General features: G+C 39.5%; 1 protein-coding gene across 1 annotated transcript in view; it reads left to right on the top strand.

The window, feature by feature from the left end:
- Trip12 (thyroid hormone receptor interactor 12) overlaps positions 1-13,314 on the top strand; it is a 114,400-nt gene extending 101,086 nt beyond the window's left edge. Inside the window, exons 39-43 of the mRNA XM_036173649.1 lie at positions 6,467-6,631; positions 8,219-8,332; positions 8,705-8,799; positions 9,092-9,195; positions 9,815-13,314. Of these exons, the coding sequence (XP_036029542.1) occupies positions 6,467-6,631; positions 8,219-8,332; positions 8,705-8,799; positions 9,092-9,195; positions 9,815-10,011 (675 nt within the window). The 3' untranslated portion in view covers positions 10,012-13,314. The remainder of the gene's footprint in view (positions 1-6,466; positions 6,632-8,218; positions 8,333-8,704; positions 8,800-9,091; positions 9,196-9,814) is intronic.
- Positions 13,315-14,045: the final 731 nt, after the last annotated feature.

Below are 14,045 nucleotides of genomic sequence, written 5' to 3'. Positions count from 1 at the left end.
TTACTGAAGGTGTTTATCACTTGTAGGAGTTCCCTGGTAGAATTTTTGGGGTCACTTATGGAGACTATTGTTTCATCTGCAAATAGCAAAAGTTTGACTTCTTCCTTTCCAGTTTGTATCCCCTTGATCTCCTTTTGTTGTCTTATTGCTCTAGCTAGAACTTCAAGTACTATATTGAATAAATATGGGGAGAGTAGACAGCCTTGTCTTGTTCCTGATTTTAGTGGACTTGCTTTGAGTTTCTCTCCGTCTAGTTTGATATTGGCTGTTGGCTTGCTGTAAATTGCCTTTATTATGTTTAGGTATGTCCCTTTTATTCCTGATCTCTCTGAGACCTTTATCATAAAGGGGTGTTGGATTTTGTCAAAGGCTTTTTCAGCATCTAATGAGATGATCATGTGGGTTTTTTCTTTCAGTTTGTTTATATGATGGATTACATTGACAGATTTTCATATGGTGAACTATCCTTGCATCTCTGGGATGAAGCCTACTTGATCATGGTGGGTGATTGATTGATTGGTTGATTGTGTGTGTGTGTGTGTGTGTGTGTGTGTGTGTGTGTGTGTGTGTGTTTTCTTGGTTTTGCTAGTATTTTATTCAGTATTTTTGCATCAATGTTCATGAGTGAGATTGGTTGTAATTCTCTTTCTTTGTGTGGTGTGGGTATCAGGGTAACTGTAGCCTCAGAAAGAGTTTGGCAGTGTTCCTTCTATTTCTATTGTGTGGAACAATTTGAGGAAAACTGGTATTAGCTCTTTGAAATTCTGGTAGAATTATGCACTGAAACCATGTGGCCCTGGGCTTTTTTTTTGTTGGGAGACTTTTAATGACGGTGTCTATTTCCATAGGAGTTATAGGTCTATTTAAACTGTTTATATGGTCTTGAGTTAATTAATTTTCATTTCTTTTGTATTTTCCAATTTTGTGGAGTACAGGTTTTTGAAGTATGACCTGATGATTGTCTGGATTTCCTTATTGTCAGTTATTATATCTCCTTTTTTATTTCTAATTTTGTTAATTTGGATATTCTTTCCCTGCCTTTTAGTTAGTTTGGATAGGGGTTTGTCTATCCTTGTTGATTTTTCTCAAAGAACCAACTCTTTGTTTCGTTGATTCTTTTTACTGTTCTCTTTGTTTCTATTTTATTGATTTCAGCCCTCAATTTGATTATTTCCTGGTGTCTTCCTCCTGGGTGAGTTTGCTTCTTTTGTTCTAGAGCTTTCCAATGTGCTGTTAAATCACTAGTGTAAGATTCTTCCAATTTCTTTATGTGTGCATTTAGTGCTGAGTTTTCCTCTTAGCATTGCTTTCATAGTGTCCCATTAAATTTGGGTATGTTGTACATTCATTTTCATTGAGTTCTAGGCCGTCTTTAATCTCTTTATTTCTTCCTTGACCCAGTGGCCATTTCAGTTGAACATTATTCAGTTCCCATGAGTTGTAGGCTTTCTGAATTTGTGTTGTTTAATTCTAACTTTAAGGCATGCTGGTCTGATTTTTTTTTTTTTTTTTTTTTTTTTTTTAAATCTGTTGAGATTTGCTTTGTGACCAGAGTATGTGATCAGTTTTAGAAGAGGTATCATGGGGTGCTGAGAAGAAGGTATATTCTCTTGTATTTGGGTGGAATGTTCAGTAGATGTCTAGTAAGTCCATTTGAGTCATAATGTCTGTTAGTTCCCTTATTTTTCTGTTAAGTTTCTGTCTGGCAGACCTTTCCATTGGTGAGAGTTGGGTGTTGAAGTCTCCCACTATTAGTGAGTGGAGTTTGATGTGTGATTTAAGCTTTAGTAATTTTTCTTTTACATATGTGGGTGCCCTTGTGTTTTTTGGCATAAATGTTCAGAATTGAAACTTTTGTAATTTTTTCTCCGATGAATATGTAATGCCCTTCCTGATGTCTTTTGATTAACTTTAGTTTGAATTCTATTTTATTGGATACTAGGATAGCTACACCAACTTGCTTCTCAAGTCCATTTGATTGGAAAGATTTTTCTCAACCTTTTCCTCTGAGGTCTGTCTTTTAGTGTCTTTGATGTTGAGGTGTGTTTCTTGTATGCAGCAGAAGGATGGATCCTCTTTTTGTATCCATTCTGTTAGCCTGTGTCTTTTTATAGGCAAATTGAGTCCATTGATATTTTAAGGGATATCAATGACCAGTGATTGTTATTCTTTTTATCTTTTGGTGGTAGTGTTGTGTATGAGTGTTTCCTTTCTTCGGTATTTGTGGTGTGGGATAACCCATTGCCTGTGTTTTCATGGGTGCATTTAACTTCCTTAGGTTGGATTTTTCCTTCTAGTGCTTTCTGTAGGGCTAGATTTGTGGATAGGTATTGTTTAAATCTGGTTTCATTATGGAATACCTTGTTTACTCTGTCTGTGGTAATTGAGTGTTTTGCTTGGGTATAATAGTCTGGGTTGGCATCCGTAGTCTCTTAGTGTCTGTGTAACATCTGTTCAGGACTGTCTGGCTTTCAGAGTCTCCATTGAGAAACCAGGTGTTATTCTTTTTTTTTATTTTTTATTTTTTATTTTTTTTGAGCTGAGGATCGAACCAGGGCCTTACGCTTGCTAGGCAAGCGCTCTACCACTGAGCTAAATGCTAAATCCCCAACCCAAGAAACCAGGTGTTATTCTGATGGGCCTGCCTTTATATGTTACTTAGCCTTTTGATCCAGTCTATTTGGTGTTTTGTAAGCTTCTTCATAGGCATTTCTTTAAGTTGGGAAAGTTTTCTTCTATGATCTTGTTGAATATATTTTCTGTGCCTTTGAGCTGATATTCTTCTCCTTCTTCTATCCCTATTATTCTTAGGTTTGGTCTTTCCATGGTGTCCCAGATTTCCTGGACGTTTTGTGTTACGACTTTGTTGGCTTTCATGTTTTCTTTCACTGATGAATCTCTTTCCTCTATAGTATATTCAGTGTCAGAGATCTCTATTCCCTCTCGCATTCTGTTGGTTATGCATGCATCTGTAGTTCCTGTTTGTTTACTCAGATTTTCCATTTCCATCATCCCCTCAGTTTGTGTCTTCTTTATTGCCTCTATTTCATTTTTCACCTCTTGAACTGTTCCTTCTCCTGTCTGATTGCTTTTTCTTGGTTTTCTTGACTTTCTGTACCTAGACTGTGTCTTAGTTTCTCTTCTGTTGCTGTGATAAAACATTTTTTGAGAAAAGCAACTTAAAGGAGAAAGGGGCGGCAGACTGCACCAGCTTCGATTGGACCAAGAGGTGAGTCTTTGTTCTCCTAAACGATCACCCCAGCCTCTAACCTTTAGGACCAATTTTTTGTCTTTTCCTCAATTTCTTTAAGGGATTTTTTGTTTCCTCTTTAAAGGCCTCTATCATCTTCTTCAAGTCTTTTAAGGTTTTTCTTCTGCTGCTTCTATGTTGGGATGTTCAGGTCTTGCTCATGTAGAACCGCCATATTTTGTTCAATGTACTCTTGCACTGACACCTATCCGTCTTTTCCTCCAATCATTGTAGATTCTTGGTCCAGTCGGCGCTCTTAGTCCAATTGGAGCTGGCGGAATCTGTCTCAGGGAGCATTTGAGGTCTTGGGGGATGGAGTGGGCTTGTTTGGTTACAGTGGGCGAGGGGGGCGGGAGGGTAGTCAGGCCTCCCTGTAGGAGTCCTGCCTGCTGGCCTGCATCTGGGGCATAGGGGTATAGGGGCATGGTTGTGCCCCTGGTCCTAAAGGTTAGAGGCTGGGGTGATCGGTTAGGAGAACAAAGACTCACCTCTTGGTCCAATCGAAGCTGGTAGAGTCTGCCGTCCCAAGTTGCTTTTCTCAAAAAATGTTTTATTACAGCAACAGAAAAGAAACTAAGACACACCCAGTCTAGGTCCATTTTTTTTCTATGCAAGAATTAATGTCTTATGTTTAGAATTTGGGCTAGAGAGATGGCTCAGCAGTTAAGAGCACTAGCTGCTTTTCCCAAGGGACCTAGGTTCGATCCCATACAGTCATCTGTTACTCTAGTTCTAGGGGTCTGACACGTCTTCTTGACTGGACACACAATGCACACAGGGGTGCATATTCAGACAAGGAGACACATTCAAACACATGTAGTGGTATTTACTTGTCCATGACCTTGGGCTATACGGCCTGAAGGAGGTGGTGCGTCTTGCCATTATACGTGACCTCTTGAAAGGAAAGGAGAAGAGGGGTCATGTCCCTTGTTTCAGACTTCCAGTCAGAACAGGGGATGACTTCAGCTCTTTACTTGGTTCTGTATTTGTGAGTGTGTTTCCTCAATTTATACCCTAATAAATTATCTAATACTCCTTAAGCAGACTTCCATGGATTTCTCGCTTTTACTTTTCGTTTTAAGAGGTCACGTCATGTATGGTGGCAAGAAGCACTGCTTCCTTCAGGACATAAAGCCCAAAGTCATGGGCAGAGCAAATATCACTACACAAGTTAAAACAAATGAATAAACAATACTTTAAAGGGTATTTAGAATCGTATAGGTTTGTATTGAACAACTGCAAGATATTTGTTGTGTTAATGTATTTGCTTATGCCCATGGAGTCCGGAGGTTCAATTTGGAGATCTTCCTCAATCATTCTCCACCTGATGTTTGGGATACATATCTCATTGAGCCTAAATCTAACTGGTTGGCTTAACTAGCTCTCCACTGAACTTCAGGAGTCTGCTTGATTTCCCATTCCTACCCTAAGGTTCTCAGATACTAATAATTTAAACTTCTAACACGTTAGTGAGGCGTGTGTTACGTAAGGAATGGGAAAGTAATGAAAGGAGGTAAAACGCGAGCATGTTTGGACTGCCTCACCTATACCCAGTCTTCTACAGGCTTGTAAGAAGCATTTACTTTTGGTGCCCTAACTTTACAGAAACTTAATATGTAGCCAAGGATTACTTTGAGTTTCTGATCCTCCTCCTCTCAATCCCAAATGTTGGAACTAAATATGTTTGTCACAATGTCAGGTTTATTCAGTACTGGTGGGTAACCCAGGGTGTATAACCAGCTGACCTACATCCCTGACCCACTCTCCCCTTGTTTTATAAAACATACTAATTGGGCACATTTTTCTGGCTCATATTTGACCTGGTTTGTTTGTTTGTTTGTTTGTTTTGTTTGTTTTTAACAATGCTAGGGACTACATCTGCCGCTTCATATCTGCTAGGCAAGTACTCCACCACTGAGTTAGACCCTTGAACTGGTAGATGAAATTCTCACAAGATAATTGGGAATATGTTTAAGTTCAATTTGATATAGTATATAAACCAGAGAAACTAAGTTTCTTCTCTTTAAACATGTTCTAGATGTACTGAATGTTACACATAACCATGTAATTGGGATAGACAATTGGGATCACTTTGGTCTATGACAGGTTGTTTATAGATGGGTTTGTCTTATTTTTTAAAAGCTTGTGAACAAAATCATAGGTTCCTTAAGGATTTTCATATGCATCATTGTACTTTACACATTTTTTTTTTTACCTCATCCTTTCCTCCACTCCATTAACTTCCCCCACTAAGGTAATGTTCTTTCTGCTATCATGTGTGTGTATCTGCATGGGCAGGTGTGCAAATGTTCTCTGTAGATTCCTCACGAGAACAAACCTCCAGGATTTCCTATGTCCCTCTCTCTTGACTTTTCTCCCATATCCTCCTCATTTGTTCCTCCATAATCCCCTGTCTGCTTTAGTGAAGGATAGTTTGAGAGCTTCCTAATGAATCAGCATCAGTTGCCTTCATTTTCAGTACTTCAATTTGTGTGTTTGTCATTGATCCTTAATGTTTAAAAAAAATAGCATTTATGTAGACCTTTTACTTGGCTCAGCTTTCTTTGAAGCCCTCCACCCCCGATGTGCTTTGCTTTGTGGATAAGAAGTGAACATCTCTCAGAGGTTAAGAGCACTGACTGCTCCTCCAGAGGTCCTGAGTTCAATTTCCAGCACCCACATGGAGGCTACAACAATCTGTAATGAGATCTGGCGCCCTCTTCTGGCCTGCAGTTATAAATGCTGTATACATAATAAATAAATCTTTAAAAAAAAAAGAAAAAAGTAGTGAACATCTCCAGGGTGTGCTTTACACTTGAGCCTTGAAGGGGAGGAGAAAAATTTATTATACTGTCCATAATTTTCCAAATTATATATACTTTTGGGTAAACAAGTTTTCTGGTTTGTTAAAGCTTAACAAAAATGCATAGGGACTTTCTCTAATATTTGATTTGAGTTTGCTTACAGGGAACAACTACTTTTCAGTGTGGAAAATACCTCAGCAATCTTGTTTCCCTCCACAAAAATAATTGTATCAATACAGAAGTGTTTAAAAGTATTCCCTTTGTGATTCCAGTGACTTGTTTAATATGTAGAATATAACCAAAAATTTAACCAGCACTACAGGAACCATCAGTTGTTACAATATTCTGTTTTTTTGTGACTACAATAGAATTTTGCATGAATCTTTGTGTTCTTTCCTCTCTCCATTAAAAGACCAAAGAGAGTCTACAGTATGCATTAGAAACTCTTACGATGAATGGCTGCTCAGTGGAAGATCTGGGACTGGATTTCACGCTGCCAGGGTTTCCCAACATTGAACTGAAGAAAGGAGGGAAAGATATACCAGTCACTATCCACAATTTGGAGGAATACCTAAGAGTATGTATTCTCTTTTCTGTGGATCATGGGCCATAGAAGTTTGTGTGCTGTGTTCCTATGAGGAGGGGAGTTAGAGTTGCTGGAGCTTGGCCCTTAGCTTCCACCTGTGTGTGGACCTCTGCTAAAGACCTGCACATCACTGGGACCACTCTTGGAGGCCCTTTCAGCCTTTGTAATCTTCTGTGCACTTTGTAAAGGACACACAAATATCTTACGCTAAAGCAATAACAAAGAACCCTACGAAGTTAACTTCCTCCACACTTTGAAAATAGACACAAAGGTCTAAACATTGGAGATGAGACCTGTGGATAGACAGTCTTCCACTCAATCTCATAACCTACTGTCATTATTCATTATTCAACTCCATGTTGAATAGAGCCAGCATAGTCCACTTTTAAGATGACCCTCAATGTTGTGGGCTCTGTCTGCTGCTCACTTCAAGGATGACTTAGAAAAGTGACTGTAAATTCTATCCTTGGTTGGTTCAAAGGACAGAGTGGAGTCTGTTACTCACACATCAAAGGCTCCATCATGATGGAGCAGCAGTGTATAGATGCCCTGTATCTTCTCTCAACTGGGGGGAGCTCTAGGCTGAAAGGTTACACTTTGCATCACTTTACTCTGCAGAAAACATGTTTGTGTAAAACCTTACCAGTTCTGTCTCAGTGCCTCAGATAATCTTACATTGACCCATCTTTAAGCTTGATTGAATATCATCCATTACACCACATTTTTCTCTTGTAGGAGAAGGTATCAGTGAAAAGGAGTCATCACTTGTTTGAACTGCATTTCTGCCCTTGTTTTAAGCCAGATGCCTTGGCAGAATTGCTTTTAAAACACCAACATAGGCACACTTGATGTGTTTGTTGGGCTCACCCACCCCAAAGGGTATTTACAGCGGTAGACTTCAGGTTGCTAAATGTAGGAAAAACTATTTTCCTTTGCATGTAAAAATTACAAGCTATATCTTTATATTTAGCATTGTTTAAAAGTTTGCTTGGGTTTATTCTAGGCATGGGCTAAAAAGAACATTGGGTTCAAGCTAGAGTATTCATTTTGAAACCTTGGTTTTAGAAGTCAATATTCCACATTAAAATGTGGCCAGTTGCTAATTAAGGATCTTGAAATGTTAATCTTTAATTTCAATAATATTTTAACCTCTTGGGACATTGTCTTTGGCTTCTGGTAAGACAATGTGATTATCTTCTGGAGGGAGGGTTTCTATGAAGTTTTAAAGCAATGTAAAAATGTATGTGGCAGTTTTGACATTGTCTTACCTTTTACTAGTTTAGTTTTCTTTGAGATAGTCTGGAGATTGAATAACTTTATGGTGTGGTTTCTCTGTGTTCTTGCTGTCCTGGAACTCACTCTGTAGATCAGGCTGGCCTCAAACTCAGAGATGTGCCTTCCTGTGACTCCTCAGTGCTGGGATTAAAGGCATGTGCCACCACACCTGCCTTTAATAACATTTTTTTAGTTTCAGTTTTTAAAGTGATTCTAGAAGGTCATTTACTATACTTTGTCACATATTAAATAGAAAACAGAATTGGAATTTTGTGGGATTTTAAAAATGACTTCTTTTTGCAGTTGGTGATATTCTGGGCACTAAATGAAGGTGTTTCTAGGCAATTTGACTCATTCAGAGATGGATTTGAATCTGTTTTCCCACTCAGTCATCTTCAGTACTTCTACCCAGAAGAAGTGAGTAGCTCACATCTAAAAGACATGGTCATTTCTGTCTTTGTAATTATCATAGCAGAGTAGTTTACTGCTTCAAACCCTACCATTCTACAGCATTTTGGAGTAAGTAAGGGCTTGGAGTTTGGGGAAAGCTAAGGAAATTTTCTGATTAAGGGAATTTGTTAAATAAGAGTGTTCTAGAAGTAGAGGGGGATAGAATCCTTGTGTGAAAATAAAATACAGCAGCAGCATTCTGCTCAGACCGCCCTGCTGCTCAGTGTGAAGGGGACTTGGCAGAGTTGCACCCTGGAAGCCATGTTTTTAGACAGCTACTTGTCACCCAAGCATGCAGGTGTTTCTTTACCAATTCTTTGTTCTTATTTCATCTCAAAGCTGGATCAGCTCCTATGTGGCAGTAAAGCAGACACTTGGGATGCAAAGACATTGATGGAATGCTGTAGGCCTGATCATGGCTATACTCATGACAGGTAAGTGTGGTCTCTGCCAGTTATTCAGTTGCAGTTAGAGATTTAGAGGGAGAGGGATCGACTCATCAAAGTTTATGGGAAGTTTTTTTTCCCCTAAAATTTTGTATTATTAAAGTTGTTCCATTTGGATTTCAGCTATGACAGCAAAATAAACTTTTAAGATGTGCTGTAATGAGAGTTCATATGTAACCATATCTGAAAATAGATGTCATTATCAATGATTATAAGTGAGGCTTTGTATATTGACATAATATTTTAACACAAAATAATTCTGTTCTGCTTCTTTTTTTAGTCGAGCTGTGAAGTTCTTGTTTGAGATTCTCAGTAGTTTTGATAATGAGCAGCAGAGGTTGTTTCTCCAGTTTGTGACCGGTAGCCCACGATTGCCAGTTGGAGGTGGGTAGTATCTGTGCTTAGCCTTAATTCTGTGAGTAAAGCGTCACTTGTCTTTGGAGACAGCCCATTACTTGGAGTATAGTGTCTCCTAGTTACTACAATCCATTAGGTTTCTAAGGTGACCACCTATCTGCCTAGGAGTATGTAAAGAAATGCTGGCAGGGAAATTCAGAGCCTGCCTTAAACATACACAGTCACTACTGTACAGGAATGTTGCTTTGATAAAATTGTAGAGTGTTTGCAAATTTTAAACTCTTAGTTGACTTAGATAAGAATAGATTCTAAAAATAATTAAGTTGAATGAGTCTGCTTAGTTTGTTTGAATTTTTCAATTTTTATTTTGTGTATGGGTGTTTTGCTTGTCATGTTTGCCTGAGGCCAGATGAGGGTATTGGATGGATCCTCCTTGGACTGGAGTTACAGATGCCTGTCGTTGACCCTGTAGGTGCTGGCAATTGAGCCTGGAAGGGTGGCCAATGCTCTTGCTAGTCAGCCATCATTAGCCAGGAGAGAGGAATACTTTGTATGGGAGTTTAACACTAAACAAAGCAGTGATGTGTCTTGTGACATTTGAAAAAAAAAATAACCAAATTTCTGGAACTCTTTTTCTCTTAATTAGGGTTCCGGAGTTTAAATCCACCTCTGACAATTGTGCGGAAGACATTTGAATCAACAGAAAACCCAGATGACTTCTTACCCTCTGTAATGACTTGTGTGAACTATCTTAAGTTGCCGGACTACTCAAGCATTGAGATAATGCGTGACAAACTGTTGATAGCAGCAAGAGAAGGCCAACAGTCGTTCCATCTTTCCTGATCACAACAAGAAATCAGTGTCTGCCTGTTACAGCAAAAGAAAAAAAAATCATGATTTCTTTTCTGTGTGTCACCTGAGTCAGAGAAACATGTTCCTCCTTCTTGTTGTAGGAAAATGGCTTGCAGATTATAATTCATAATGGCCCCGTGGACTTAAAGTGATCAGGCCCTAAAATGTTGTTGTGATGAGGTTTCTTTAGCAAGTTCGTGTTTAAATTATCATTTATTTGATGAGTGAAGTTTTTAACTTGCTTTGCTGTGTGAAATTTCAAAGGGATGTTTTTCAGGCTGGAACAATAAATGTCGCTGTGCAGTTTAATTCTGGGCTGTGTGTATCCATCTAGCTGGGTTTGCAGTTTGTTTCTTCCAAAGACAGCTCTTGTACATAAGTACAGACATTAAACTCATGTGTATTTGAGAACTCTAGATTAGTAAGTGGGTTCTGTGTGCTTTCCACCTCTCTTCATTGCTGCCTCTGCAGTTCATACAGGTTGTTTTTGTTTTTAAATAATGCAACATGAACAGTTAAAGACATTTTCATTAGCCCTGGGCCTTGTCTCTTGGGCTCTTTCAAATTAAGATACAATTTAAAATTCATTGAATTGAAATATATTCTCAATATAATTCAGCCTTTGTAACTAACTAGGTAGGTAGGCTTTTCTTATAGCTTAGTTTTAATATAGTTAAAGAACACTCCTGGCTTTTTGCCAAGTGACACACTAGGTCTGTTTACATGATATTCCCATCACCCTCTGGAAAGGAGGAAGGAAAGCGCATTCATTTTTCTGTGTAGGTTAAAAGGTCCACAGCTTGGGCTGGCCAGTATTTATCCTATGGCCAGACCATTTTAAATTGATGTCAAGTTTTAAATGAATTACTTTTCAATCCATATTGGAATTTAAACTATTTTTTTCTTCTCTTACACCTGTTTTAAGTTGCTGTACTCAGTCTTTATTTCACTCTCTCATCATCTCCCAGTGTTAATTGCAGATGAACTGCTCAGCCTTTGTCTCCACACAGATCAAAGCACCTGTAAACAATGCTGTCCATTTGTTTGTGTGCTCATTTCTCAAGATCTGCAATAATCCGTCAGGTTAATGCTTTTAACCTAAAATAAAAGAAGTTTGCTTCACCGTTTTTGTTTATAGTTCTGTGCTATACACATGCCCACCTGTCTGATAAGTTGTTACAGCCACGTTACAGTGCAAGTAAGTCATTGTGTGACCACAAGTCCAGCCGTGGCGGGTCTTGTCTACAGCTTCTTGAACACAAATGTGGAAAGAAAATAGGAGCTGATCCATTCCTTCCTGAGGCTCAAATGAAGACTAATAATAGATTTGAACTTTGCCTTCATCTCCTTCAAAATGAGATGCACCTTTTTTAAAAAAAAAAAAAAAAAAACCGAACTTTGAAAAAACTAATTGTGCTGACTCTCTTGACATAGAGCCTTCTTCATCCCATCGCCCCAAAGGAAGGTAGTGGCTTAGTTTACTTACTGTAACTGTCATTGTACACTGACCTTGCCTTACATGGAAACATCCCCTGCTGACAGAAATCTCTTGACAGTTTGCCCAGTGTGGAGGAGTTGGGGCCAGGAGGTCTCTGCTCACAGAGGCTTGTAAATGATCAATGTTACCTAGAGGGGGAGGGATTTGGGTTTTTCAGCTTCACCCTGTTGGCCAGAAGATCGGGCTCCTTTGTCTCCAAAGTTCTTGTGTTTTACAAACTGAGCACAAACATTTTTGTTCCTCACTTTTTAAAGATCTGTTAAAATGTAGACATCTGTATAAAAGAAAGTGATGTTTCATATTAAAATAACCTGTATTTGCATTTTACATCTGTGGTGCTGGCAGATTTGGCTTCATTGATTCTTTGCATCAATTGAATGCTTATGGTTCTGACTGGACTATTTCAGAGCCCAAAGTCATTGAAAAGCTTTGGTTGTCATTTTACTCTGTTCAGTAGGTGGCACCTGTGGTTAGTTGGGGTCAGGAAGACCACATTTTAAAGCACTCTCAGCAGAAGCCTTAGTTTTGCACATTGGGGTTTGCTGTGCTCTAGTCCTCACGAAAGGATTGATTCCAGAACCATCAAGCACCATTGGTATGACAGCCAATGCTGCACTGTCAGGATGTTAACAAAACCCCCCTTGTCCTAGGAGTGTAGACTGCACAGAGATCTAAGAGGCAGTGTGTGCCATGGCCCAGCTCAGCAAAAAGCATAACATAGCCACCAACACTGGGAGAGTCTGGTTGTTGTCAAGCTAGGTACACCTCGTGAAGAGTGGTACAGCCAACAGCTGAGCTCCTGTTCAAGAGTGACTTCTTGAGCATCTTGTGCACGAAGGCTAAGGACCAGAGCACCAGCTTTTGCCTCTCACAGGCAGATTGTCCCCACTGCTGTCTCTACTCCCCCAACACCCCCGCCAGCACTGTGCAGTCATGCCTATGGTTTTTGTTGTTTTGTCTTTAATGTGGGTGGGTGCTGGTGACCCAAACTAGGTCCTCATGCTTATGGCTCAAGCACTCAACCCACTGAGCCATCCCCTCGCCCATCACCAGCAGATTGAGTTTTTGGTGTTCTCTCAAGTTCACCTTGTTTTGAGATTCCTGTTTCATTTAACAGTAAGTACAAAGATGAGGAAATAGGATGGTCACCATTATTCCAAGACTGGTTGGGAGGAAATGTGTGAAAGTGTATTACTATGTCTAGACTTTCCTGAGGGTGGTGTTCCGTTGACAGAAGTGACCTCCATTCGTTTCTTTTACACTTTGGTTTTCTGACCCATTTTGTTTTTCCCTGTTGTAATGAGAATATTGTCTTGAACTGCCATGCTCTGTATGATTCTTTAAGAAGTGTTATATAGGTGTTAGGTTTGACATGCTGTAGCTGGTATCCACAGTAAGGAGTGACCTTGTGACAGGTCATTGGAAAGCCCAGTTACCCAGACAGTGATACCAGTCAACTCATAGCACTTAACTACGTCGAAAAATTGGCATATGCCAAGAAGTTCAACTGAACAACTAATGGCGAGAAGAAATTCCTTAATGCTTACAGACTTGTTCTTTATCAAGGAGACAGTCTTCAATAATCGAAGAGGGAGTTTTATTTTTACTACAAACGGACTTACAACCAAACTGATAAGCAACTGCTGATCTCTGTAAAGTGTTTTCTTTCTCTTTTGATCTGAAACATTTATACGAACTGCTGGAATAATGGAACTTAAGACTACAAATGTGTATGTAAAATTGCATCGATGCCCTGACTTCCTGACTATATTTTTAATAAACGGCATTATCCTTCATGGTTAGTTTTGTTACATTATGTACAACCAGAGGGTGTTTTGTGACAGGTGGTGTGTGGAAGGTTCTTTTGAAAAGCTGCTTCTTGTGAGTAGCAGTGATCTTCATAATATTGGGGGTAGGTTGTCCAGAACCCTGGGAGATAGCCTGCTCAGAGGTAGAGCAAAATGTTCACTGTTAAGGGACTCCTATGCACTGGTGAAGCCTGCCTTTGGAGTTCTTGAAAAACACTTGAAAATGTGCAGCGACAAGTCTCTTGATGGCAGATGCCCTAAAATCTGTCCTTGGCTGTCATGGCTGGCTGTTTTACTCATGATAAATGTCCACGTCAAGTAAGTCTATTTCTGAAACAAAGATGATTTGTGTTAGCAAAACCAGGTGGATTTAAACACAAACGTGTGTTGTCTTGGTATTACTGTGTGGGCGTGGGGGAAGCACTTTTTCCTATAAAAGGAATCACAGTTGAGAGGTGCTGTGTGCTCTTAAATTTATCGAGCACTGACCTTTTAAAATCATAATGGCTGCTATTGGGCCAGTACTCAAGAGATAGCACAGTATCCCTTTTGAGTCTTGGCCAGATACATAAACTTGAGGTTTATCCAGTTCCCTGTTATTTTTCCCAATTTATGTAAGAAAGACTGAACGGTCAGTGCTGGTTGAGTAATGCTTACCTTCCCATGTGGGACTCTGCAAGAGAACCCCGCCCCATGCATATCTGATGCTCCACTGGGAC

This window comes from Onychomys torridus, chromosome 23 (genome assembly GCF_903995425.1).
Source record: "Onychomys torridus chromosome 23, mOncTor1.1, whole genome shotgun sequence".
Taxonomy (NCBI): domain Eukaryota; kingdom Metazoa; phylum Chordata; class Mammalia; order Rodentia; family Cricetidae; genus Onychomys; species Onychomys torridus.
The sequence above is the reverse complement of the archived record's forward strand: the minus strand, read 5'-3'. Positions and strand labels throughout refer to the sequence as shown.